Here is a 25309-nt window from a genome sequence, read left to right as displayed (position 1 = left end):
TAGCCAAAAGGACATTTTCCCTGCTGGTAGCAGCCCAGAACTCTGGGCTTCCTGTGGGGTTGGCTGGTATCAAATCAATCACTGCAACATGGTTTTTTCACTTTCAAAGTCATACAAAGAAATGTGGACTCCTCTGTGAACCTTTTCAGGATATTTTCCAGATTTTCTCCCTTCAATGAAGTGTATTGGCTGTAGTCAGACAGGAACAATGATGTTAAGGAAACCTAGTTTTAAATGTGTATGACATTTTAAAATAGGATTCTCTGAACAGGACTGGCAGTGGACTCCTTGCATAATTTCATAAGACCAAAAAACCACAAACAGAAAAAATCTTCTGTGGCACCAATTGTTTTGATGCATTATTTAGCATTATACCACAGAGCAAGGCAAAGGGAATACTTCTCCATTTTCCAGGAGAGCAAACTATACAGAAAATCCTACTTAAAATTGAAGGGAGGAAGTCCTGCTTCTGGTATGGCTGAATAAGCTCTGTTCTGACCAACCCTCCTGAAGATAACTATTAACTCTGGACAAATACAAAACCAACCATCTAAGGCAGTGGAGAATTCATAAGAGCAGGCAGATTGAGAAGCCTGGACACTTGGAAACAGAGAATGGTACAGGGAGAGTTTCCCACTATCCTGGTTTTTAGTCTATGGTCAGGCCATAGCTGGTCTTGCAGGAGGCAGCTAAAACTCCAATTCTTCTGGCCCAAACAGCTAAAAGACAGGATTCAAGATGACCACAGCCACTGGGAAATAATGGAGGAGGCCCTGATTCTGGTAAAAAATCTTGGCTGACTCATGAATGAAGCATGCGTGGAATAGCACAGGGAAAGATACATAACTGAACTGACAGTCCAAAAGACCGCTGACAATTTGAGTTCAAGTAAATTGTTGGCTCAAATACAAACAACAAAAAGCAAAACAAGACTCCAACCTCACTCTTTGGGGAAATATTATAGAATGCAGAGTCTCCAAAACACAGCATTTACAACGTTCAGGATATAGTTCTAAATTTACTTGACATACAAGAGTGATGCATTCTCAAGGGAAAAGACAATCAACAGAGACCAACCCAGAGGTGACCCAGGTGTTGGCACTAGCAGACAAGGATTTTGAAACATTAATGATGTTAAGAAAAATATGCTTATAATGAGAGAGGAGATAGGCCATCTCAGCAAATAAATAGAAAATCCTTAAAAAGGAGGCAAGAATATGACAAGGGAGACAAGAATATACAATGGGGAAAAGACAGTCTCTTCAACAAATGGTGTTGGGAAAACTGGACAGCCATATGCAAAAGAATGGAACTAGACCGTTGTCTTACACTACATGCAAAAATGAACCCAAAATATAAAAAAATGAACTCAAAATGGATTAAAGACCTAAATGTGAGACCTAAAACCATAAAACTTCTAGAAGAAAACATAAGCAGTAATCTCTTTGACATCAGCCACAGGAAGATTTTCTAGATCCAGCTCCTCAGGCAAGGGAAACAAAAGCAAAATTAAACTATTGGGACTACCCCAAAATAAAAAGCTTCTGCACAGTGAAGGAAATCATCAACAAAACAAAAAGGCAACCTACTGAATGGGAGAAGATATTTACAAATGATATACCTGATAAGGGGTTAATATTCAAAATGTATAAACTTAACACAAAAAAACCCCAAATAATCTGATTAAAAAATGGGTGTAGGACATTTTCCCTAATGTAGACATTTTCCCTAAGAAGATAGAGATGAACAACAGACACATGAAAAAATGCAAATCAAAACCACAATGAGATGTTACCTTACACCTGTCAGAGTGACCAAAATAAAAAACACAAGAAGTAACAAGTGTTGGTGAGGATGTGAAGAAAAAGGAACACTTATGCATAGTTGGTAGGAATGCAAATTGGTGCAGCCACTGCGGAAAACCCTATGAAGTTCCTCAAAAAGTTAAAAATATCATTACCATATGATCCAGTAGTTCCACTGTTGGAAATTTATCAAAAGAAAACAAAAACACTAATTCAAAAAGATATATGCACGTCTATGTTTACTGCAGCATTATTTACAATAGCCAAAGATATGGAAGCAACCCCAGTATCCACCAACAGATGAATGGATAAAGAAAATATGGTGTGAAAAAAAATAAAAGAAGATGTGGGGTGTGTATATATACATACAATGTACACACACACACACACATATACATATAATGGAATATTACTCAGCCATAAAAAACCAAAATCTTGCCATTTGCAACAACATGGATGGATCTAGAGGGTATAATGCTAAGTGAAAGAAGTCAGTCAGAGAAAGAAAAATACCATATGATTTTTTTACTCATGTGCAATTTAAGAAACAAAACAAATGAACAAACAAACAAAAAAAGAGACAAAAAACCAGACTCTTAAATATATAGAGAACAAACTGGTGGTTGCCAGAGGGGAGGTGGGGAGGTGGTGGGTGAAAATGATAAAGGGGCTTAAGAGTACACTTACTATGATGAGCACTGAAAAATGTATCAGATTATTAAATCATTATATCGTACACCTAAAACTAATACAACACTGTGTGTTAATTATATTTCAATTAAAAAAAGCACCAACTGGAAATTCTAGAACTGACAAAACACAATATCTGAAATAAAAAGGAATAAAGAGAACTAGCTCTTCTCTCTTTCTTTGCAAGCTTCTTTCATAAAACAAAATACTACATCTTACAAAGAAAAGAGATACTAGTCACAGATGGCATGTGAATTAAAGCTTAGGAAAAAACTGCCTTGCTTATCATATTCTCTTCTCTGAAGACACAAAGGATTATTTTATGAATCTGATTTAGTTAAAATTTTTAAAGATTTAGAACCTACTATTTTTTAGGACAAATTTTGTCATAAAACTCAGGACCTATTATTTTCCTTCATTGTGGTTTTAAGGATTTTATAGTTCTGGTCAACCTGCAGTAAGTTGTAAACTGGCAGCTAGAGATATCATTTGTTAGGCTCACAGAGTGTTTTCAAATTTGAATTTGTGACTGATATTTTCAAATTTACAGTTTTCCTATTGAAGTGTGGATTTTGGCTCTCATTCCTACATGGTAACCATTATCTAGAGCTGAGCAGTGGTCAACCTTTTCATAAGGGGTGTGTCCTTTCAGTTTGTCCATGGGCCTTTTCTGTCCATGTAGAATTACCATTTATTTAACAGCTTTGTACAGAGTTAGGCTTGTGACCCTTGAATTCCTCTGGTTAGTAGTCAAAGCCCCCATCATGTAAACCCATTCTACTTTTCTAAATTTCTCTCTTGTCACATCTCCACAATATTCAACCCTGAAGCTAAAAACTAAAACCATGCCAAATTATTCCCTCATTGCCAAATACAACACACACTTTCCAGTTTCCATGCTTTTATCCAAGTTCCTCACTTAAGGCCTAATCTATGTGACTTTGTAGTTTTCAGAGACAAAACACCTTCTGTGTAACATTTACTGTGTGTTACACATCATCAAACCCAGGACCTTGGATTTAAAGAAGGGAGAGACCTTCTATTTTTGGAAGGACTATTACACACCAGGTACTATTCTAGATGTCTTCGTTCAATAACCACATCAACCCTGACAAGCAATTATTATCTGTAATTTACAGGTGCAGCAATGAAGCTCAAAAAGGTTGATTACCTGGCTAACAGATGGTTGAGCAGGAATTCAAATCTCAAGAGCCTGGTCTTTCTGCAACCCTCTCTTTTAACGATCATAAAACCCGCTAAATTGTATCTACCGATAATGAGAAGAGAGGACTGTTTACCATCAAATTCAATATTTCACCAAGCACTCCCAGGAAACAGGAAATCTGTACATTTATGATCACATTTGATTATGCATCTTTCTTTTGCTGTGTCACTTTATTGACCTTACATCTTAGTCCATTCACACTTAACTTCTTCCACCTACTTTCCATGAGAGTGATGAAGGCAGGTATATATTCCACAGGGAAGAGAGAGGTGGGTAGTTCTCTGAAAAATGCCTTCAACATTACTGCAGCTTCTCTATGGCACATTCTGTCCCATTTAAATTTATCAGCATTAAACTTGGCATCCAGTTCTTCACGGTATTGCTGAAAATCAAGAAAAACAGTCAATATGCAAAGCGTTTTTACCACCTGATGCCCCTTTCCCTTTTAAAAACTGTCATTACATAAACTATTTTTGTAAATAGATTGAAAAGCCAGTATCTACCAAGCCTAACTTTTTCAACATAATTAAGAACTGAAATAGCTATTTCTGAATGAATTTTTCTAAAATCTTTTAAGAATAATGTTAATCTTGAAATTATCTGCTAATTCTACAGAACTATAAAATGCTTTACTCAGATCATAATTTCGTTTCTGTGGTTTTGGCAGAATACCACGTATCCCCACAGGATAAATGTACTGATTTGACAAAAGCCTCCACTTCCCCTTTTTTTTTTCATGATCCCTTCCTTCTGCCATCCTGTCATCTACTTCTAAATTAGACCAAGAATGTATGCCTCTCAGCTAGTTCTCATACAGAATGAAAAATATCCCAATAAAGGAACTCTGACCTCACAGCAACATGCAGACCAATGACATCTTCCTGGAGCAGTTACAGCAAAGTGTCATGCCAAGAGGTACACATGTCTTCCACATGTTTGCATGCTTGCCCAATCCTTCATAAGGTTTGGAACACTGTGTAAATACTTTAAGAAAATCACTAAGCCTCCATAAGTTTTAGTTGGGTTATACAGTTCACATTATCGATTCATCTCATCTTTGGTGCCACCATTCTCCATGTTTCTTTTTCAAACTCATTTTCTACCATCCCCTTGAATTGCATACAGAGTTCACCTATTAATAGCAGGTAGTTGTAGTAGTTCCCCAACTGACACTAACTACTCCAAAAAGAGAACTCTGAAAACCCTCAGCAACGTTGAGGCCTTCCAGCCTTGAGTCACGCACAGCCAGTCGGTCTGCACATCTGACCTGTCCCTACCACGTTGCAGCTCATTACCCAGCCCAGACTTTAATGCTCCCTGAGCCTACGACACAGGGGACACCCTGGCATTACATGTGCCTTACAGAGACAGACAGGATTCCAAGCCACCCTCGAGCCCTTACTAATGACAGCAAAAGGAGATTTTCTTCTTGTCCTTGAGAAGCTCTCAGTCTAATAGGAATAATAGAGCAAATCAAGCAAATCCTTTGCTGATAAATACACTTTGTAAAGCACTGAAGCATACATACAAAGTGCTCCCTAGAATAAAAGAAGTAGAGCACAGACTGGGCCCTGGTAAGAGAAGGATGCACGGGATCCATTCTTTGCCTTTAGGCAGTTCTGTGAATGGTACTATCTTTTGAATTCATGATGCTAACTCAGGTCACATATTGGATGCTATGCAGCCAGGAAAGAGAAGAATTCAACTCTTCTCAGGCCAAGTCTTGAATCTGTGAGGCGCTTGTCAGAGGAAAAGGAAACAGAAGGGTACTCCAGACAGCAGAAAGTGCTCCAGCAGTAGTACACATGCAAGGAGACCCACTGGATCTGGGGAACTCCAATTAGTTCAGTGTTGCTGGGGTGCAGACCACAGCCAGCCCTCAGGGGGCTGAACTTCATTCCATGGGTCACGAGGCAACATGGAACACGTCCAAGCAGGAGAACAAGGTGAGATTTATCTTTTCTGGCAGCCAGATGGGAAAGTGATTTGGAGGAGAATAGAGCTTGGGTGCTGACTGGGGAACAGACTAGAGGCAAGGAGACTAGATACTGGGTCATGGCACCATTTCTGGAAAATGGAGGACTAATCTGGATAAGCAGCTGTGAGACAGAAAAGAGAGGCGGCACTGACGCACTGCCTGAGAAAATTCTCACAAATCAGTGATGGATTATTTAGAGGGTGACATAACAGTCCAAAATGACTCTGACTGCTAGTTGGGGTCATAGGTAGATGGAGGTGTTAACGGGAAGTACAGGGAAAGCAGCAAATGTCTTCCATCCATTGCCCGGTGATACAAAGCAAAGGGGAAACTGTTTTCAAGGAGGCAAGAAGCACCAGCAAGGGCAGAATAATTCAAATTCATCCCCACATCCCTCTGCTGTACGAAGCTGACTGAAACACAATGTGACCACCATTCTAACCTGCCAGCGGTTCCCTGCTGCTTAACAGGCAGCACAGCTCCGGCACCACGAGCGGGCTCTATGACCAGATTCTCTAGGGTTTGATCCCAGCTCCACAACTGACTAGTTCTAAGGCCTAGGCCTCAAGTTTCTCACTGTGTAATAGGAATATTAAAATGACTTCAGGGGCGCCTGGGTGGCTCAGTTGGTTAAGCGTCTGCCTTTGGCTCAGGTCATGGTCTCAGGGTCCTGGGATCGAGCCCCGCATCGGGCTCCCGGCTCAGTGGGGAGCCTGCTTCTCCCTCTCCCACTCCCCCTGCTTGTGTTCCCTCTCTCGCTGCATCTCTGTTAAATAAATAAATACAATCTAAATAAATAAATAAATAAATAAATAAATAAAATGACTTCACAGAGATTCAATCGGATAATAATATGTAAAGCTCAGTGGGGAGGGCCCACCACACAGCAAGTTTTCAATAAATGCTGGCTGCTCCTAATATCCCCCTCCTCTTGGTCTGTAATAACCTTTAGTATTATTACTATGGGAAACCCATGCATATGTGGTTATTTGGGTAACAGTACCCCTTCCTCTGTCTGGATGGACAGAATAAAACAAAACTGAGAGAAAGAATGTCCTCTCTTCCTTTTGATCAGAAAAAACTGAGGGACATAGGAGCAGAACTGACATTTCCATGGTGGTCCTAAACATGAAACCATAAAGCAGGTGTTGAATTCAGCTTGTCAAAGACAGGAAAGGAAGCATTTGGAGGTTAAAGAAGTCATGTTTTCTGTCCAATGTTAATGAGAACACTAGGCTGGGGTCAGATGCCACGTCCTTTAATCTGCTCTGAGCAAATATACAACCTGCTTCCATTTTGGAAGTAGGTTTATAAAAATGCTAATGACCCACCTTCAGCTTCAAAAACCAGTTCAGGAAGGGAAACCAGCAGACCAGGTAACATAATTATGATACATTTAGAGCAGCCTCAGAATAATTGAAACGAGTCAAGAAAAAAAGAAAACCTCACATGTCAAACAGCTTGCCTTCTTCCATAAAATGTATTCCCCAGTGTTTGGCTCAAATTTCTATCATTTTTGGAAAAGAAAATCATTGAAAACACCAAAGCATTAAATTGGTTCCAAATGATCTGAGGCCTCGAATACAGGAATGGGCTCCACTGCTGTGTTCCCTGTGCGGCCAAAGCTAGCAGCTTCCCCCCAGGGCTTTGCCCCTGTTAGTTTCACCAGGCCTTGAAAGCACAAGATTGTTCATAATGATACATTAGTGTTAGCATCATCCATTTGGTACAATTAGAGGATAATTATAATGGAGTTTTTTTTTAACAGTCTTTCCCTAAGCACATTCCTAGAAAAACTAGTCTAACAGAAGAATTTACACAAGTAGTTTAAAGTTTGAACAAAGAAGAGAAATAAAGACCCCTTTAATAGATCAAGTTACAATGTCTTTCTAACTATGATATTCCCCCATTTCTGTTTGCTGGCCCAGATTTCTCTCACATTGGTTTTCCTGGAGCTCAAACCATGAAAACATCTGGATTACATTTTCAGACTAATAGGAGATGGAATAAATAGGCTGAAACTACATAAAACCGATTAGGGGAGAAAAGGGACTTTTCCCTAAATATGGTTCAGGAATGCATGTGCCTATAAGAACACTCTGAAGGAATTATTAGCCTTTGGTAAGCATTTTTCAGTCAAAGATTCACTAAAGAAAAGTAACTTATACTATGGTGTTAAACTTTGCACACACAACAAAGGTTGTGTAATGTTGTCTCCTTTTGATTATTTTGAAAAACAGAGTTTTAAATCATCTCTTATGTTTTACATACACACACACACACACACACACACACACACACACACACACACACAGAGGAGCCAGGAAGAATCTGTGCAAATACTACTTCCCAATTATGGAGCAAGAGGAATGAAGTCTAATGTGTCTAATTGTGTCTAGGAAATTGTTTCTCTGACTTCACTTTGGTTCTCTGACTCTATAGATATGACAACTTTCATCCTCTGATTCAGGGTACATATAACAATCATATCTATGAGAATCTAAGACAAAAAGTAGACTCAATTTAGAAAGAATAAATCTTTAGGAGCCATTAGGAATTTTCTTGCCTTTCAAATGACCTTCTGCCAGCATCTAGCAATCTCCATTTCCAGGGAAATGACAACTCTCCAAATGCCCCAACCCCTTTTGCCACTGGTAAAGTGGTGCACTGCTCAGACCTCCCTTACAAAATGAATTATTTGCATAAAATAATGCAGGTGACTCCTGACAGCTGACTCTGCCAGCAGTTAGCACCTGCTCATCTGCCTCATCCCCTTCCTCACAGGAAGCCAGAAGCCAGAGCAGTGACTGGGGTGTGGAAGCTGGTACCGGGCCCCTCTGCCTGGTGAGGGGCTACTCCGAAAGGCAGGGAAGGCCAGCGTGAGCCCTGCATCTGGTCTGAGGTGCAGGCTTCCTCCCCTGCACCCTTCAGAAGCACTATGCCTCTTCTACTCCTGACTCCATTTCAGAATCTGCCTTCTGGAGCTTCCAACAGACACAGCCTATTTATTCTCAGTTTCTACTTAACAAAAATATTGCATCACACTTCTAAATAAAAACTGAGATTTCTGATACAAATAGAATTTCCCAAAACATGTACCAAAATGAATTAATGAAGAGATGCTCTTCCACCTCTACACATTGCTATCAAGTTAATTTTTCCCTCATCCTGAGACTTTTTTCTCAAGGACCAATTATTTAAAACTGCTCAGGTTCTCATGTCTACCAGATAGGGAGTGATTCGAGGGCAGAGTAGAACTCCTCACTCTGAGGCCCCCAGTAGACAAAGTGGGATATCTTACTGGAAATTTATGAGAAAAATTTTTCATTTTAGTGGTTCTTTCCTTTATGGCACTGTGGAGTTTGCCACCTTCTTACTAGAAGTAAGAAAGCAAAGCAAAAGGAATCACATTACTCAGGCGGTTTTATATGTAGAAATTAAAATTACCTTCAATAAAACTAGGTTTTAGAACTGCTGAGTGATTATTCCAGTGGTGACAGCCATTCCTACATATTCTTTTTTTTTTTATTATGTTATGTTAATCACCATACATGACATCATTAGTTTTTGATGTAGTGTTCCATGATTCACTGTTTGTATATAACACCCAGCGCTCCATTCCTACATATTCTTATAAGGACTTTCATTAAAAAGACAGCCAAAGAATGTTTCTAAGTTTAAAGCAACTGATAATGGGGGGCACCTGGGTGGCTCAGTCAGTTAAGTGTCTGACTCTTGATTTCAGCTCAGGTCATGATCTCAGGGTCATAAGATCAAGCCCCACATCGGGCTCTGTGCTGGGCATGGAGCCTGCTTAAGATTCTCTCTCTCCCTCTCCTTCTGTCCCCCTCCCCCCCGCTCTAAAAAAAATAGTACATAAAAAAACAAATAAATAAAGCAACTGATAATGGAAATAAGGGCTCATGTAATATTGGCTTGGTGAATTCTGTGACCGAGAAGAACACAGCAAACTATAATGTTTAACCCAGAAAACAGTGATGGGACATTTCAACTTTCCCAAACTAAAGGTAAGCAGCTGTTTTTCATGGCAAATTGGTATGTTGTTTTGCTGTTGCTGGTTTTTTATTGTTGTTGTTCTAAAAAATAAAAGGATACACAACTCAGGATCATGGAACAACATTTAATCATAGCTATCCAGGAACATTAGATAGCGTCAAGTGGTCCTATCAACAGCAACAACAACAAAGGACTTGATACCTGGGGCCTTGTGAACTGGGTCTCGCTAGCTTAGGTCTCCCACCAAAAAGAGAGAAAATGTTCAGTACCTTGACTTTGGCAGTGCATCCTGAAAGTCGAAAAATTCCTTCAGATTCCAGGCCCGATTCCTCAACTTTCTCAAAAAACTAAAAAGCAATGATACATTATAAAAATGAATACCTCCATGCACTTATAAACATCTGAAATAACAATGATGGTGACAACAATAAATAAATTACCATGCATATATAAGTCCTGTGCCTGGTATTTGAATGCTTTGTGAAATGTTCACAACTGCCTCTAAGGTCAACAGTAGTTTCCAATTTGCAAATGCAATGGAGACTGAGAACTGTCCCATCACTTTCCCAGGATCGCCCTCCAAAGTAATGGCACTGTCTCTCAAGCTTCTGCTCTTGACCACTAGAGTACACCGCCACTTGGCCAATTTAAGATTTGATTACTGTATATCTCTTTCTGCAGATGGACCAATAGGAAAAGATTTCAAATTTACTATTATTAGGTGCAACCACTTTAGCTGAGAGACAACAGAATTCTAGAAGTATGACCAAGAAGGCAGAAACTGTAAAGGCTTATACCTCTCCTGAGTTCCCATGGTGATGATGATGATGATGTTGTTAACGTAGTAATAATATAACCTAACCTTTACTGTGCACTTACTGTGTCAAATGCCCCTTTCTCAGCACTTTGCCATCCATTAACTCATTTAATCCTCACACTAATCCTACCAAGCAGGTGCTAATCGCATCCCCATCCAGCTGCCGAGAAGACTGAGGCACGGAGAGGGTAAGTGACTTGCCCGTGTTTACACTGGAAGAGGATCCAGAGTCTCTGCTATTTTCCTTTCAAGAAATGGTGGTGCCTGAAATAAGGGAGTTCTTACAGGTAGGGAGAGAAATGGATATTTAGGCCAAGGAAATATGTCCATTAAAAAAGACTCTCCCATAGGAGTGGGAGAATAATACCTTAAGCTGTCTTCAATGAGGAATACTTGATATAAGGAATAATAATAGCTAACATGTATTGAGTTGCTGATATAAATCCAGATTTAGTTGAACTAGCATTTACTGTGCACCTTCCATCTGCTAAGTTCCATGCTACGTTTTTGCAGCTACATAATAATATAAATTGATGTGTTCAATCTCCTCAGTCTTAGATTTTTAAGCATTGTCTTCAAACTCTGTCCTTTATACAGAGGACAGAGGTCATCATTCTAGTTCTAATTCAAAGAAGGAAAGAAAATCTTTGTGTCACCATGGACTTTGGCCGTGGACATACACTGTGCTCCCTTTCACCCTTCCTCTTGGCTGGCTCTACGTTCAAGGGTAAGGTATCTCACCCTCCTCTGCCTCAGAGGCCTCATTAGTAAGAAGGGAGATGATAACACAACCTCCTCGGACTGCTCAGTGCTGACTACCCATGCTCGCATATGGATGGCACCTGCTCAGGGGACACACCCTCAGATGCCCCCATGCATGCTGGCACATCGCCAGCACCCTCCGGCTCTCTCATTGCCGGCCTCTGCCTCTACCAGCAGCAATCACCTGACTTGAGAAGTCGCTTAGTCTGAGGCACTGGCAGCAAAGTTTAAGAGCACACAGTAAGGAGCCATGGCATTGTTACTGTGAATAAGGTAAGTTTATGTTTCCTCAGTCAATATTTTTCCACATTACTTAAAAACTCAATTTAAAATGCAGTAAGATTTTGCATAGGGCTTGGGATTTTAAATGTGCCACTGGATGTCACTGTTGAATAAATGCATACTTGACTAAACCAGTGTAAATTGTTGGCTATAAAAAACATGACTTAAAATCAAATCAGCTATTGAGCAATGATGGTCACTGAGATTACTGGCAGATGATAGTTATGGTAATATTTTTCAAAACTCCCTTCCATTTTATCTAAATATATCCTATCTTCATAGTCATACCTGAAAAACCACCAGAAAAGTACATTTTAGGCTTTATTAAGCTTTGTTTGGCAAATTCATTTAAATGATCACACATACATATTTCAAAACACCCAACCTGTGATATAGCTCAGCAAATACTTAAATAATCAGTAAATGGGGCGCCTGGGTGGCTCAGTTGGTTAAGCGACTGCCTTCGGCTCAGGTCATGATCCTGGAGTCCCTGGATCGAGTCCCGCATCGGGCTCCCTGCTCGGCAGGGAGTCTGCTTCTCCCTCTGACCCTCCCCCCTCTCATGTGCTCACTCTCTCTCATTCTCTCTCTCTCAAATAAATAAATAAAATCTTTAAAAAAAAAATAATAATCAGTAAATGTACAGCTGATAATTAATGGTCATCTTGTACTCTGCAGAGAATATTCAAATACACACACAAACATATAACACACACAAGTAACCTTTACAAAATACTGGAAAAAAATATAACAGAAGGAAGCCATGTGACAGAGCATCTGTGTCCATCACCTGATGCTTTATGGTCAGACAGTGCAACAGGCTCCAAAAGTCTGCAGCAAGGCAAACTGGTTACAAGTGCTGTGGGATGATGCATGAAGAAAGCTGAAAATCACCAAAGGCCTGAGTCCTAGGAGGGCTTTAGTGTCTTTAAATATACAAGAAAATTCATCAGCGGGTTTGCAACTCCAAACTGCAAGCAGGAGGCTCTATTATTTCCCCAGTCATTTACATTCCACTCACTTTTTGTAACACCAGGGGGACCTTCACTCCAGGGTCTTTCTTTCGGTCATTGTCCAATAGGACTGTAAGTGGAACGCCAAAAATACCATTGTCTTCATTGTAAAATGGGCAAGAAAGAAAGAAAAAAGAATCAGGAAAGCATTATCTTATTCCAGTGCGTCAAGTGTTAAAATCAGAAGAAACCGGTCTTAACTACCTCGTCCTTTTACTTTCTCAGTTTTGTTTCTTTTCAACTGGATTCCAAAGGCATCAAAAAAGGCAGTCAGTTCAATGAGAGAGAGATGGCGGATTTTCTTCATGTCTTCAGCAGACAGATCTCCAGCTTCAGTTAGGCCAAATCTGGTTTTCTGGACAATAAATTTCTAGAATACATATTGAAGATATTTATTTCTTATGGCAAAGGAAAATTATTATCCCCTCATTCAAATGCCACCTGGACATTCTAAATCTGTATAGCAAAACATGCCGCTTGTAAAAAAATCTCTGAGAAGCAAGCTGCGTCATAGAAAGATTATGAATAATTTTTAGAACATTTGCAGAACACTCTTGTGCTAAAGTGTACTATAACATTGTCATCACAACCATGAAAACATCTTTCTCCTAAGAAACATCCTGTGTTGTCCACTGATGTCCCAGGCACCACATGGAATGTACCTACCAGGGGTACATGTGACACGTGCACACAAAGCCCAATAAGCTAAGTGCTTCCAGAAGAGCTTCTGATGTATCTTTTTGGGTTGGGGGACCATCAGTCCTTTAATCAGGTATGAGACTAACTAATCTCCCCACTGAATGTGATGCACAAGCCTGCTGAGACAGTAGTTATTCTACCTTACACCTCAAATTCAGATATTAAAAGTCCAAATATTTCTAAAAAAGAAAAATACATAAAAAGTACCAAATAATCCCATTATCATTTTGAGACAATGAATTTGCTATATTCCCCATTTCCACAATAGGAAACAAAATACAGTAAAATGACAACCAAAAAAACTCTTCAACAATCCAGAAATACTGTGAAGACTATAGTAAGAAAGACCTTTTAAGAAAGATCTTATATAATATCCACAAGTTTGCTTTGCTCTCAAAAAACCTGGTATGGAAAAAAAATTTGCTAAAGTAGAAAAATCCCAGTTATTTCAATTACAAAGCTTTGTACATTCTCTATAGGGGCTCCCTCAGTTAGAGCTTTCTTGAGGTTTTTAAACCATCCACTTATTCATTCATTTGTTCATTTAGTCAACAATTGCTCCTTAGAACCTCAAGTATTTTAAAAAGTAAAACAACAAAATGTAGAATGTGGTTTGGGGCATACCTTGTCCTATAAAAAACTTAGTTGTTTTAACTTCTTTCTGAGACCAAGGCCCCACATAACAAGAACTGCAATCATTCATTAGGTAATTACCACTTGCTAAATCCCCTGCAAAGTTCTTCATGGGAGACTGACCTGCACCCCAGGTGACCCAAATCTCAAGAGGGGACAGCCTGGATGAAGGAACTGGGGGCCAGCATCCTCTCTTGAATGACTCTAAAGATTGGGAGGGATGCCCCTGAAACCAGAGTCCCACTGGATTCCTTCTTTTGCCCTAGAAGACCCCTGTGCCCTCCAACATAGAGGCTGCTTAGGGACGAGGAGGAGTTTTAGAGTTTGACGTATGTAGGTTTAAACCCTGTTTCAGCCTCCTACTCACTGTGGGGCTTTGGATGTATAACTTCACTTCTTTGGGATTCAGTTTTTTTAGCTGTAAAATGGGAGCGGTATGGGGTGATTCCAACGCAGATAACTAGTGCAGCACCAGGCTGGTGGAAGACACTCAGCAAGTCTTATAGTTCTTGCCCTGCCCTCTTGCTCCCTGCATCATGGGGTTGTTGTCTGGGAATGGTCCAGTCTGCCTAGGCAAAGACTCTGCCAGTTTTTATATGATCATTCCTTTAGCCCTGAAACTGCCTGAGCCCTGCTGCTCATCGTGCCTCCAGCTCTGATCAGCACAGAATATTCAGGGCTCTACATCATGAACTCTTCACAAATGCATTTACTGAGTAGCCAATAGATCAATGTAACATAGTTCTTGTAGTGGGCTTTCAGGATATAATATCCTGGATATAGATATAGATTTAGATATATAGATATAAGTATATATATACTCTGAGGCTTTCAGGATAATGAAGTAGATAGCTCTCCTTGCCTACTCTGTAATAATATTATAAATTCTTGAGTCTATTTTTGATGAATTTTTAGTGCTTTTTCTGCAAGTCCTCACTTCTTGTTGTAATGACTGTGACTTTTTGCAGTAACCCCCTCTGATATGTGGCTTCTAGAGGCACAAGTAGGTATATAGTTAGAATCTGCATTAACCTATAAGTAAGGATATAAACTGCATGAAATCACACATGCCAGGAAATCCTATTTCCTCTGTAAAACCGTATTCAAGCATACACCCTCACAACTCTTCCTCAACCCAGTGCTGCCAGGTACAGCCAAGCAGGCTGTGCACTGCACAACAGATGGTGCCCTGGTATTACGCAACACTGATGCCTGCCCTCTCCCTCCACACACACACATTTAAAAAAGAAAAAAATCCTAGTTTGTCCCATGGAAAAAAATCACAGGAAGTTATTGGAATAATCATGAAAGGTTTCACATACAGTTAAAGCATAGTCCTCTTTCTTAAAATCTGACTTCTTAAATTTACTTCTTTTTGGAGCCTCTGTAACCATTTCTGAATAAGATACTTCAAAGGACAGCTCTTCAGTTTCTGGTGGAATGTTTTTTTTCAGATAATCGTCATCTAAAAAAAAGGATGTATAATTTTTTATATGCCATTTAATCAATCAATATCATGTACTGTAAAATAAGCACAAAATATTTCTAAGTTAACCTATAAGCACATCAGAATGTTTACATCCAAGGAACAGAATCAGACTCACCTAGAGCATTTCAGTTAAACAATATTCTATATGAATGAATTTCTATAATTATTATCCAAACAAACTTTCTATTTCATCTGATGTTTTTAATCTTAGATTTTTATATCTCATAAAAGGCACTGAGGACTACTAGAGGAAAGCCCACAAATGAGGTCTTTCTTCTATATGTTATGATATTACAGTTAAGTCCATCTAAACCCAATGTTGCTGCTCCTGGGGAAGCAGAAGCTTAAGGCAGAAGAACGGGTGAAGACCCCACAAGAATTCCTGCCTAAATTCACTTCTCTTGTTGTTTCTCCCAAACTATGGGATGTTTGTCTCTTAGGATGTGTTCAAATTCAATTTGGACTACACCGCTAGGTTTGCTCATGTAAATTGATCCAAATTCTTGTGATTTGATTTGGTTACCTGACCTCGTATGCTGTTTATTAAGAAACAGCCAAATGGGTGACAAGAACTGTCCCACATTCTCCGTGAGGCAGTTTGAAATTAAGACAATAGACTCCTTGACCAAAAACAAGTGAATCCAGAAATCATTTGAGTAATCCTAAACTCTGATTTCTGACTAAGATTTGGCTTGCTGGAAAAACTGTTCATTTGCAGTGAAAAAACAATTTGATTATAAAAAAGAGAACTCATCTCTTTTATCCTCTTCTATAGACAGTGACTACAGGACAACCAAATAGAACAAAAAGAACAACAACAACAAAAAGAAACAGAAGACCTAATTAATCTTACATTAAAAGTTAAATGGAGAAATTTGCAAATCAACAGATTTTAAAACTTTAAACAGAAACACTAATCAAAAATACAATAAATGGATGCAGTAAAAACTTAGGAGATGGCCAAGGGGGAGTTTTGATTTTCACTCATCATACAGAGGTTTGCATTAGTGGAAGAAGACTGATTGCTAAATGATACTCTAACTTCTTTTTTTTAAAGATATATTTATTTTAGAGAGAGAGAGAGCACGTGAGTGTGCATGAGTGGGGGAAGGGGCAGAGAGGGAGGGAGGGAGGGAGGGAAGCAGACTCCCTGCTGAGTGAGGGGCCCAACACAGGGGCTCAATCCCACGACCCCAAGATCATGACCAGAGCTGAAATAAAGAGTCAGATGCCCAACCAACTGAGCCTGCCAGGCGCCCAATAATACTCTAACTTCTTAAGGTTCTATGGACAGATTCTTCAGAGTATGGTGATTACAGTATTCCAAACCACCAAACCACCCCAAGCAGACATTTATCTTTTATAGTGGCATGATTTGAACTGAATAACAAACATTAGAACGTTTTCAAAACCCCAACTTATTTGAATTTTGAAGCTAATGCTGAAAGTATGAAGTTCTGTTGTATATGGGAAGGGGCCCATATTTAGGGAAAAGTTCAAGGAATCACCAAAGTAGAGCCTTGAAGGAGCCTATTTCCTATAAGGAGGATTTTGCATTCCATACTGAGCTCATTTGATTATAAAAAAGAGAACTCATCTCTTTTACCTTACTACTCTGTAGGTAGTGACTAAAGGACAACCAAATAGAACACAAAGAACAGCAACAAAAATAATAGAAGACCTAGTTAATCTTACTAAAAGTTAAATGGAGAAATTTGCAAATCAACAGATTTTAAAATTTTAAACAGAAATACTAAACAAAAATACAATACTCAAGTGGAAGAGGCCCAGTTAAAAGCTAACCCTGTAGCCTTGTATGTTAGAGCTGCTCTGGTGCTGTATACACTTGAGCATAAGTAGAGATTTTTGGAAGTGTCCTACTTCCCAGCCCATTCGCAACTATTAAGCAGATCCAGATTACTTGTGAAAGAGACCTCAAATCAAAGACACTACCCAAGTGAGTAGTTTCTAAATGATGTGATGGTAGTGAAGGAGAAAAAGATTCTGCTTCCAATTTGGCTCAATTAATTTTGTCTGGTGTGACAGAATGGGGTGTTTGGAGCTGGCAGGGAGTGAGTGCTGGAGTGATAGAATCAAAATGGGAAAAAAAAAAAAACCCACACATTTTGCCTTGACAAAGTCACTGCTAACTGTACTGAGTGCCAGAACAAAAGCGAGAAGACACAGCTTAAGTTCAATATAGAAGGATGTGCCACTCACCACTCATTGCATTCTGAACTGACTGTCCAGGGTCTGGAGATCCGTTGGAATGAACTGGTAGAGCTGGAATAGTCTCAAGTATAGACTGTGAAACAAGCTTAAGATGAACACAAGACATTTTACCATAAAAATACAGGCTACCCCACATTCCAATCTGATTTATGTTCTGCAGTTTACAAAAGTTCTTTTCACACAAAGCGATTCTTGATTTCATACAGGGCTTGCACCTGATTTCCTGTTTCTATGTTCAGTCCAGACCTGTACAGCTCACAAGGGTTTCTCAACAGAGAACTGTGTCAAGGTCAAAATAACTGTGTCTTCTTAGTTCTTGAGAACTTGCTGCTCATACCCTTCCTAAGATGTAAAAATTACAATGCCTGATGTCACATAGTTTGATAATTACAGTATTTGTTATTCTTGATGTGGTAGTCACACGTATTGGTCTTAAATTTCAGGTGATGACATAGCTAGATGGCTAACGGAAAGGACCCTGAGGCCAGACTGCTGGGATTCTAATCCAGGCTCTCCCACTTACTGCGTGACTTTGAGCAAGTCACTTGAGTTCTCTATCACTTAATCTCCTAATCTGTAAAATGATGATAATAAAACATATTCAAAGAGGTACTATGAATTTTAAATGACTTGTTCTGTAATCACATCAAACAATATCGGATACACACTGAGCACAATATGAGGGTTGGCTACTGTTAATAATTAACATATTAATTCCTCCATGACAAAATACAGAGTGATAATAACTACTAAAAACTTAAGTATGTTTTCTAGTTCAGTTTCTAATTTGCTACTTTCTTTACCAAGATCCCGCCAAAGCATTGTCTTCCCCTGCAATATTATCAGAAGTTGAGTATCTTTTCTTTTTTTTAAAAGATTTTATTTATTTGAGAGAGGCAGAGAGCATGGGGGGTGGGGAGGGGTTAGCAGGAGAAGGAGAAGCAGACTCCCTGCTGAGCAGGAAGCCTGATGCAGGGCCAAAGGCAGATGCTTAACCGACTGAGCCACCCAGGTTCCCCAGAAGTTGAGTATCTTTGTAAAGCCCCGTGAAGCAAGTCAACTGCTCAAGTCTGGATGGGTATTAGTAAAAAAAAAAAATTATACACCAATCCTACCATTTCTGCCAATATAAATTTTAATGTGGTAGTTATTATCTATGAATGTGTGTGATGATGAAAATCTGGTGTTCAATCAGCAATCTTTTATGTACTATTCAATATAAAGTCTGTTCATTTTTTTCCCCAGAGCCTGATGTTGTTTCTTTTATTCTCATATTTATTTAGCAATAACTGAACACATGTTTCATGAAAGACTCTTCACAAATTACAAAAGGGAGTCTCGAATTCTGAGCCTTGTGTTCTCTTTTTCCTATTTTATTCCAAAGGAGATGACACACTTGTAATTGTGTAAAAATCATGTAAATACATGGCCAGTTATTAAAACATAGATTCCAAATTACTATAATTGGTAGAAGAATGAAAAGACATAAAAAGGTCTAGAGCCATACAAGTCATTGTCCATCAGATTTTTGGTAGCTCTAAAAACGAAACTACAGAATAAAGATTACTGGTACACTAAAATCCTTAAAATGATATGGACCACTTTTCAGTGGTCTTCTGAAGTTTTCCAAAAAAGAAATGCTTTCTCAAACTTTGAAATAACTCACCTATGGGAGACAACACTCTTGAAAACTGTGAGACATGTATTTAAAGGCTGCAACTGATGGTTTGGGATGCTTAAGCCTATTAATGTCAGTTTCTTAATCTGTGAAGTGGAGAAGTGTCCATCTGCTGAATTGATTTACTGGCCTCTAGCCAGCCCTATTGGACTGACGGAGTGCCTGCCCATTGTAATACAAATTATTCTGGGGGCTATCTTGGGGGAGGCAGAAATTTAAATTGTGTTCCTGCTCTTGAGCTATTATTTATAATGAGGAGTACAGAGTAACATTTATGGAACATTATTAAAAAACAATCAACCCACTGTTAAGAGCTAATTTCTACAACACAACTATGTTTTTATTGGATGGCAATGGAGAAGAAAGAGGTGCAGCCTGGAAGGGTTTCACCCAGAGGTGGGTGAACCTGAGCTGGAACTCAAAGCATGATGGAGAGGACTAACAGACGCAGAGGCAGCTGACAAAAACATTCAAGTCCAGAATGGAGGTATAAATTTCAGGTATGGAAATATCTGAAACATTTCTGCTACAAGGAATTGTGGAGACACTGGTTTGCCAAGAGTTGAGGCAAGGTATTAGAAAAATATGAGAAATAAATTGGTCAAGATGGTCAGCTCAAATTACAGAAGGCTTGGAAAGCCAGGTAGAGAAGAAGAGACACTCATAAGGATTAAAACAAAACAGAACAAAACAAACAAAGGAACATTCATGTGTTAAAGTAGGGAGGGGAATGATGTGGTAAAAATGAAAAAGGAGGAGAAACCTGCCAATAAATGGACTTTGAGTTCTTAAATAGATTGAGTGAAAGGCTAGGTGCTTGGTGTTTATAGTTTTAAAACATCCACTTACCCATTCAACATATTAACACTAGCATCATTTTAAAATTTTTACTAGTTTATTTTAATATATTTGAAATACTAATGCCACTCCCATTTAAAACACACTTCCTTTGCTTGTCCTTAACAGATCCTACCATTTCTCTATGTGCCCATCCACAAGAGGCTGGGGCTTCAACTGGTGAGGAAAGTCAAGGTTTTCCAGCCAGTGACGCTTGCTCTGCCGCCCAAATCACACAGCACTGGGATTGGAGAGTAGAATATATGGGGGATGATTATTTTGAATTCCAATCTATAGAAGGCTGGCACTACCTGCCTGAGTTCTCTCAAAACTAGACTTCGTATGGTATTTTCTTCACATGAAAGAAACACCATACCTAACATTTTTCATGTTCATTACTTATAGGAGAAATTCACTAACTCAAAAGATGTTTCTGACCTTCCTGACTAGCTACTTCTTTTTTTCTCAAGGTTTGAGTCAGTGTGTTATAACTCTGTGTATAAAAGCTGCCTTGAGTTAATACAGATAATAAGGTTCCCTTTCTATACCTGAGATCAGAACTGATAAATCTACATCTTGCCAAATTCCCCAGAGATAAATATTTATTTTTTAAATTGAAGTATAATTAACATACAGTGTTATATTGGTTTCAGGTGTCCAATATAATGATTCAACACACTTATTCATTTTTCAGTCTTTATCGAGATAAGTGTACTCCTCATCCCCTTTATCTATTTCACTCATCCTCCCACCCACGTCCCCTCTGCAATGCCACTTTGTTCTCTGTACTTAAAAGTCTGTTGTCTCTTTTTATTTTGTTCATTTGTTTTGTTTCTAAAATTCCACATATGAGTGAAATCATATGGTATTTGTCTTTGTCTGACTTACTTCACTTAGCATTACACTCTGTAGGCCCACCCATGCTGTTGCAAATGCAAGATGTTATTCTTTTTTATGGCGGACTAACATTCCATTGTATACATGTATACCACAATCTTTATCCATTCATCTATTAATGGACACTTGGGTTGCCTCCATATCTTGGCTATTGTAAATAATTCTGCAAACACAGGGGTGCATATAACTTTCTGAATTAGTATTTTTTTTCCTTTGGGTAGATACCCAATACTCCAGAAATAAACTTAAATAAGTCACACTCACTAACAAATATGCAATCAACTTTGAAATAAAACATAGTACCAATTATAAAATCTATCCAAATGTGAATTTAAAGTCATTCCAATAATATCCTGGATTAAAAATTAAATCACATGTGAAATTATAAGCTAAATGTTAGACAATAAGAGCATTAAATTCCAAAAATCCATGATAAAACCTAAACTATTATTCAGAGATTAACTCTTAGCCTTAAATGCAAATAAGAAAGATTAAAAATAAATATGTTTATAATCCAAGAGACCAAAAAAAATTATACAAGTAGAACTAAGAAGGAATGAAAAATTAATAAGGATTAAATAAATTAATACAATAGAAAAAGTAGGCTTCATTAATTAAAGGAAGTGACTTCCTAAAAAATATTGCTGATACAGGCAACTATTTACAGTTCTAATTGGGATAAAAGACATAAATATTAGGAATATAAAAGGAGAAATAGCTACCTCACAGAAAACTTTAAAATTATACACCTAAATAGGTGCGTGTATATTTGAATATATGAGTGTATACACAAACAACAACATATATTGAAAATGCTAAACTGAATGTTTTGGGGCAACTGGGTGGCTCAGATGGTTGGGCGTCTGCCTTCGGCTCGGGTCATGATCCCAGGGCCCTGGGATCGAGCCCCACGTCTGGCCTGCTTCTCCCTCTCCCTCTGCCTCTCCCCTGCTCATGCTCTCTCTCTCTGTATCTCTCTGTCTCAAGTGAATTAAAAAAAAAAAAATCTTAAAAAAAATAAACTGAATGTTTTGCAACAACAAATACACATTACCAAAACTCATACCATTTGGGATATAAAGGAATATAACTCTAAAACCATACCCATTGAAAAAGTAATCAAAACACTATGTCTACACTGATGCCAGGTCTTAGTGGTTTCATAAACAAATTACAATACAAACTTAAATATAATGGATTTTATAGATTATATATTTACACCAAATTTTAGTATATGGTTCTAAAACACTGAAAAAAGATTCAAAGTTCTTAACATATTTGTACCAAGATTAGTATAACTGTGTAACAACAAAAAGAAATCATATATACGCTAAACCCACTATTAGAATCCTACTAATAGAACAGTTGTTAAAAATGCTAAAATAGTACAAACTGATATTCCATAATGTAATAAAAGAATAATATAATACAAGTAGGTTTTATTTAGCAACAAAATTATAGTTCAATATTAGAAAGACCTATCAACAGAATTTCCTAAGGTAATTGCTTAACAAAGATAAATATATTTATTTTAATAGATGATGAACAATTACTTTATATAATTCAACCTCCATTTCTGATAAAAATAATTACAAGGCTCAGAAACCTAGACCTAGTATTCTACTTAATAATGAAACTTGGAAGACTTCATGAGCAAATCAAGAACTTATCAAAAGATCCCCATAATTATTATTCAATGTAACAAGTGATTATGGTCAGTCCAATAAAGACAGGGAAAAGAAATAAAATGACTATTTTAAAGAATGAGTAACGAAAACTGTCACTATTTCAGGTGATTATCTGTACAAATTATAAAGTCAAATGAAAAGTTCTTAGCAGTAAAAATTTTCAGAAAGGAAGCTATAATAGTTTTTGTGAGAAACCAAATAACTTACTTTCCTTACATCTCTGCAAAAACAAACCAGAAGATGAAAAAACCTACCATTCTAAAATGTCAATGAAAACTATTAAGTTCCTAAGTAATTAATCAATGAAAAATGTATATGGAAAAGAATGTAAGAAAGATTATGAACTTTTACGGGAAGGACAGAAGACATAAATAAATGGAAAAACACAATTATTATTTCTCAGTGGGATGAGTCAGTATTTTAAGATCTGAATTCTCTCCCCAACATTAATCTTTAAATTCAGTGAGGTTCTTAGTGAAGTCCTACCAAGATTTATTTAATGGGTGGTTATAGCATTATCCTAAGTTCATCTGGGAGTAAAAATTCCTGAGAAGAGGAAAGGAAATTTTGATCCAGAACAATGAGGGTGAACACATCCCAACAGATTTCAAAAACAAACCACAGAGTCATAGTAATTAAGATAGACCCCATATACAGGTTCAATTATCATAAAATTGACATTTCAAATGTATAGAAAAGATGAAAGATTGAAAAAAAAAGAAACAGTATTGGTCAAGCCACAGTTACCCTTTTACTAAAGTTAGGTTGTCCACTTTAAAACATTCCACAACACAAACTCCAAAGGGCAAGTTGCTAGGACCCTCTGAAGTCTTGAAGATGACAATAAAATGTCCCTGGGAATTTATACTGCCAGGTGAGATTTACTTTACAAGAGTCATGGCCAGAGCCCTTGAAGCCCTTGCTAACACTTCATTGAATTACTAGAATGCTATCATCTAGAAGAAACTTAGGAACCAAACTGGGGTGCCAATGGCTCCTTATAACCAAGAAGCAGGGAAGTCAAAATGTATTTCCCTCATGGTAAGAAGTTCTAGAATGATTTTTAGTACAGATGCAGTAAGGGTTAAGTTCTCATCTGTGGGCTGGCTACTCTAGCAACTAACTAATTTGTTTAACATTTCTAAGTAAAGATATTCTGAATAACAAGCAATCCAAAGTAAGTCACAATGGAGACTGGTACCAATAAGATTTTTTTGAGTCTCAATACCCCTGAAACTTTTATTTATATCATAATCAGCATTCAATCAGTTTTCAGAAAAACAAAATCTGAATGATTAACATACTCCAGGAGACGCTATCTATAACTGCTACATAAGATCACTGTCTTTCTCTTACAACCTCAAACTTTCAAGAATCTTATTTGCAGACAATATGTACCTAATAAGGACTTGGTGAATGAATGAATGGATCAATGAAAGCCTAGAAAATAAGGCCAACCCCAAATCCTCCTCAGCAACTCAATTCTGCAACCATTCTGCTTCAGGTGTTTCTTGGTGCGTGCATGGAACCACATGCAATCCTTTGTTGGCTCATATAAAATGCCTGGGGCAGAAAAGTCAGCTAGAGACAGAAGGGGGTCAGACTATGTCAGGAGCTTTTATGTCAACTAGAAGATGTGGGGGGACTGCAGCAGGCATTAAAACAAGGCTTGTATGTTTAGATCAATGACTTGCAGCTGTGGGAAGGATGAGTTTAAAGGGTATACGCTAAAGTCAGGGAGATCACTTTCGGGGCTACTTCAGTAACACAGGAAGATGATTTGTTTCTGTACTAAGGAAGCAGTTACAGGAAAAGAGGAGAGTAGAAATATTCTATAACTATTTACAAGACAAAATCCATAGTTCTCAGAGATGGGCACATAGAGGGGAGGGGAGCATGTAGGTAGAGTTGAGGCGAATGCGTAGGGATGGTGCCCTGGGCGCACAGTACCACCAGCTGAGACACAATATACAGGATCCTGTGCAAAAGCCTTAGAGCAGGAGTCTTTAGGCAGAGAGGCACAGCACAACTGTGAAAGGTCTCCTCACTTCAGTAGCTATCAGAGTTTGTGAGTGACTTACTTTGTTTTTACCCATCAGTAAGTAGGGTGTACTGGAAAGTATTTCTAAAACAGAGACATCCTCACTCATTTGCATTCCAATGCACAATCTTAAATAGGAAAGTAGCAGCCGAACGTAGAGCTAGTAGGCCAGACATTGTGGGTAAGTCCTAGTCCATCTGTGCCATAACCTGTAGGGCTACTGATAAGTTACTCATTGACAAATGTCACTTACATTCTTCTGTGCTTCTTATATGATCACCGTGTAACAAAGCAACCTCAAAACCAAAAATCTAAAAACACAACAGAAAAGCTCCTTCACCTAGGGCTAACAGAGATCTACTGAGAGTGTGCTATGCATGTGAACATCAACCATCCTTTGTCTCCAACTGGACAATGGATGAGAAACTACTGCTCAGAGGTTCATGTGAATATGCCCACTCCATCTATCTGCCTGACTGATGTGCTCTTGCCTGCCATCAACTTGCTATTGAATAACCACAACCTC

At 38.4% G+C, this 25309-nt stretch overlaps 1 protein-coding gene across 1 annotated transcript in view; it reads right to left on the bottom strand.

The window, feature by feature from the left end:
• The window catches only part of ARHGAP28 (Rho GTPase activating protein 28), a 219545-nt gene that overhangs the window by 41226 nt on the left and 153010 nt on the right, over positions 1-25309 (bottom strand). The window contains exons 6-11 of the mRNA XM_078060582.1: positions 17631-17727; positions 15244-15386; positions 12794-12959; positions 12598-12689; positions 9985-10062; positions 3940-4102 (exon numbers count right to left, since the gene is read on the bottom strand). Of these exons, the coding sequence (XP_077916708.1) occupies positions 3940-4102; positions 9985-10062; positions 12598-12689; positions 12794-12959; positions 15244-15386; positions 17631-17727 (739 nt within the window). The remainder of the gene's footprint in view (positions 1-3939; positions 4103-9984; positions 10063-12597; positions 12690-12793; positions 12960-15243; positions 15387-17630; positions 17728-25309) is intronic.

Source organism: Halichoerus grypus, chromosome 13 (genome assembly GCF_964656455.1).
Source record: "Halichoerus grypus chromosome 13, mHalGry1.hap1.1, whole genome shotgun sequence".
NCBI lineage: Eukaryota > Metazoa > Chordata > Mammalia > Carnivora > Phocidae > Halichoerus > Halichoerus grypus.
This window is presented reverse-complemented; position numbering and strand designations above follow the sequence as displayed.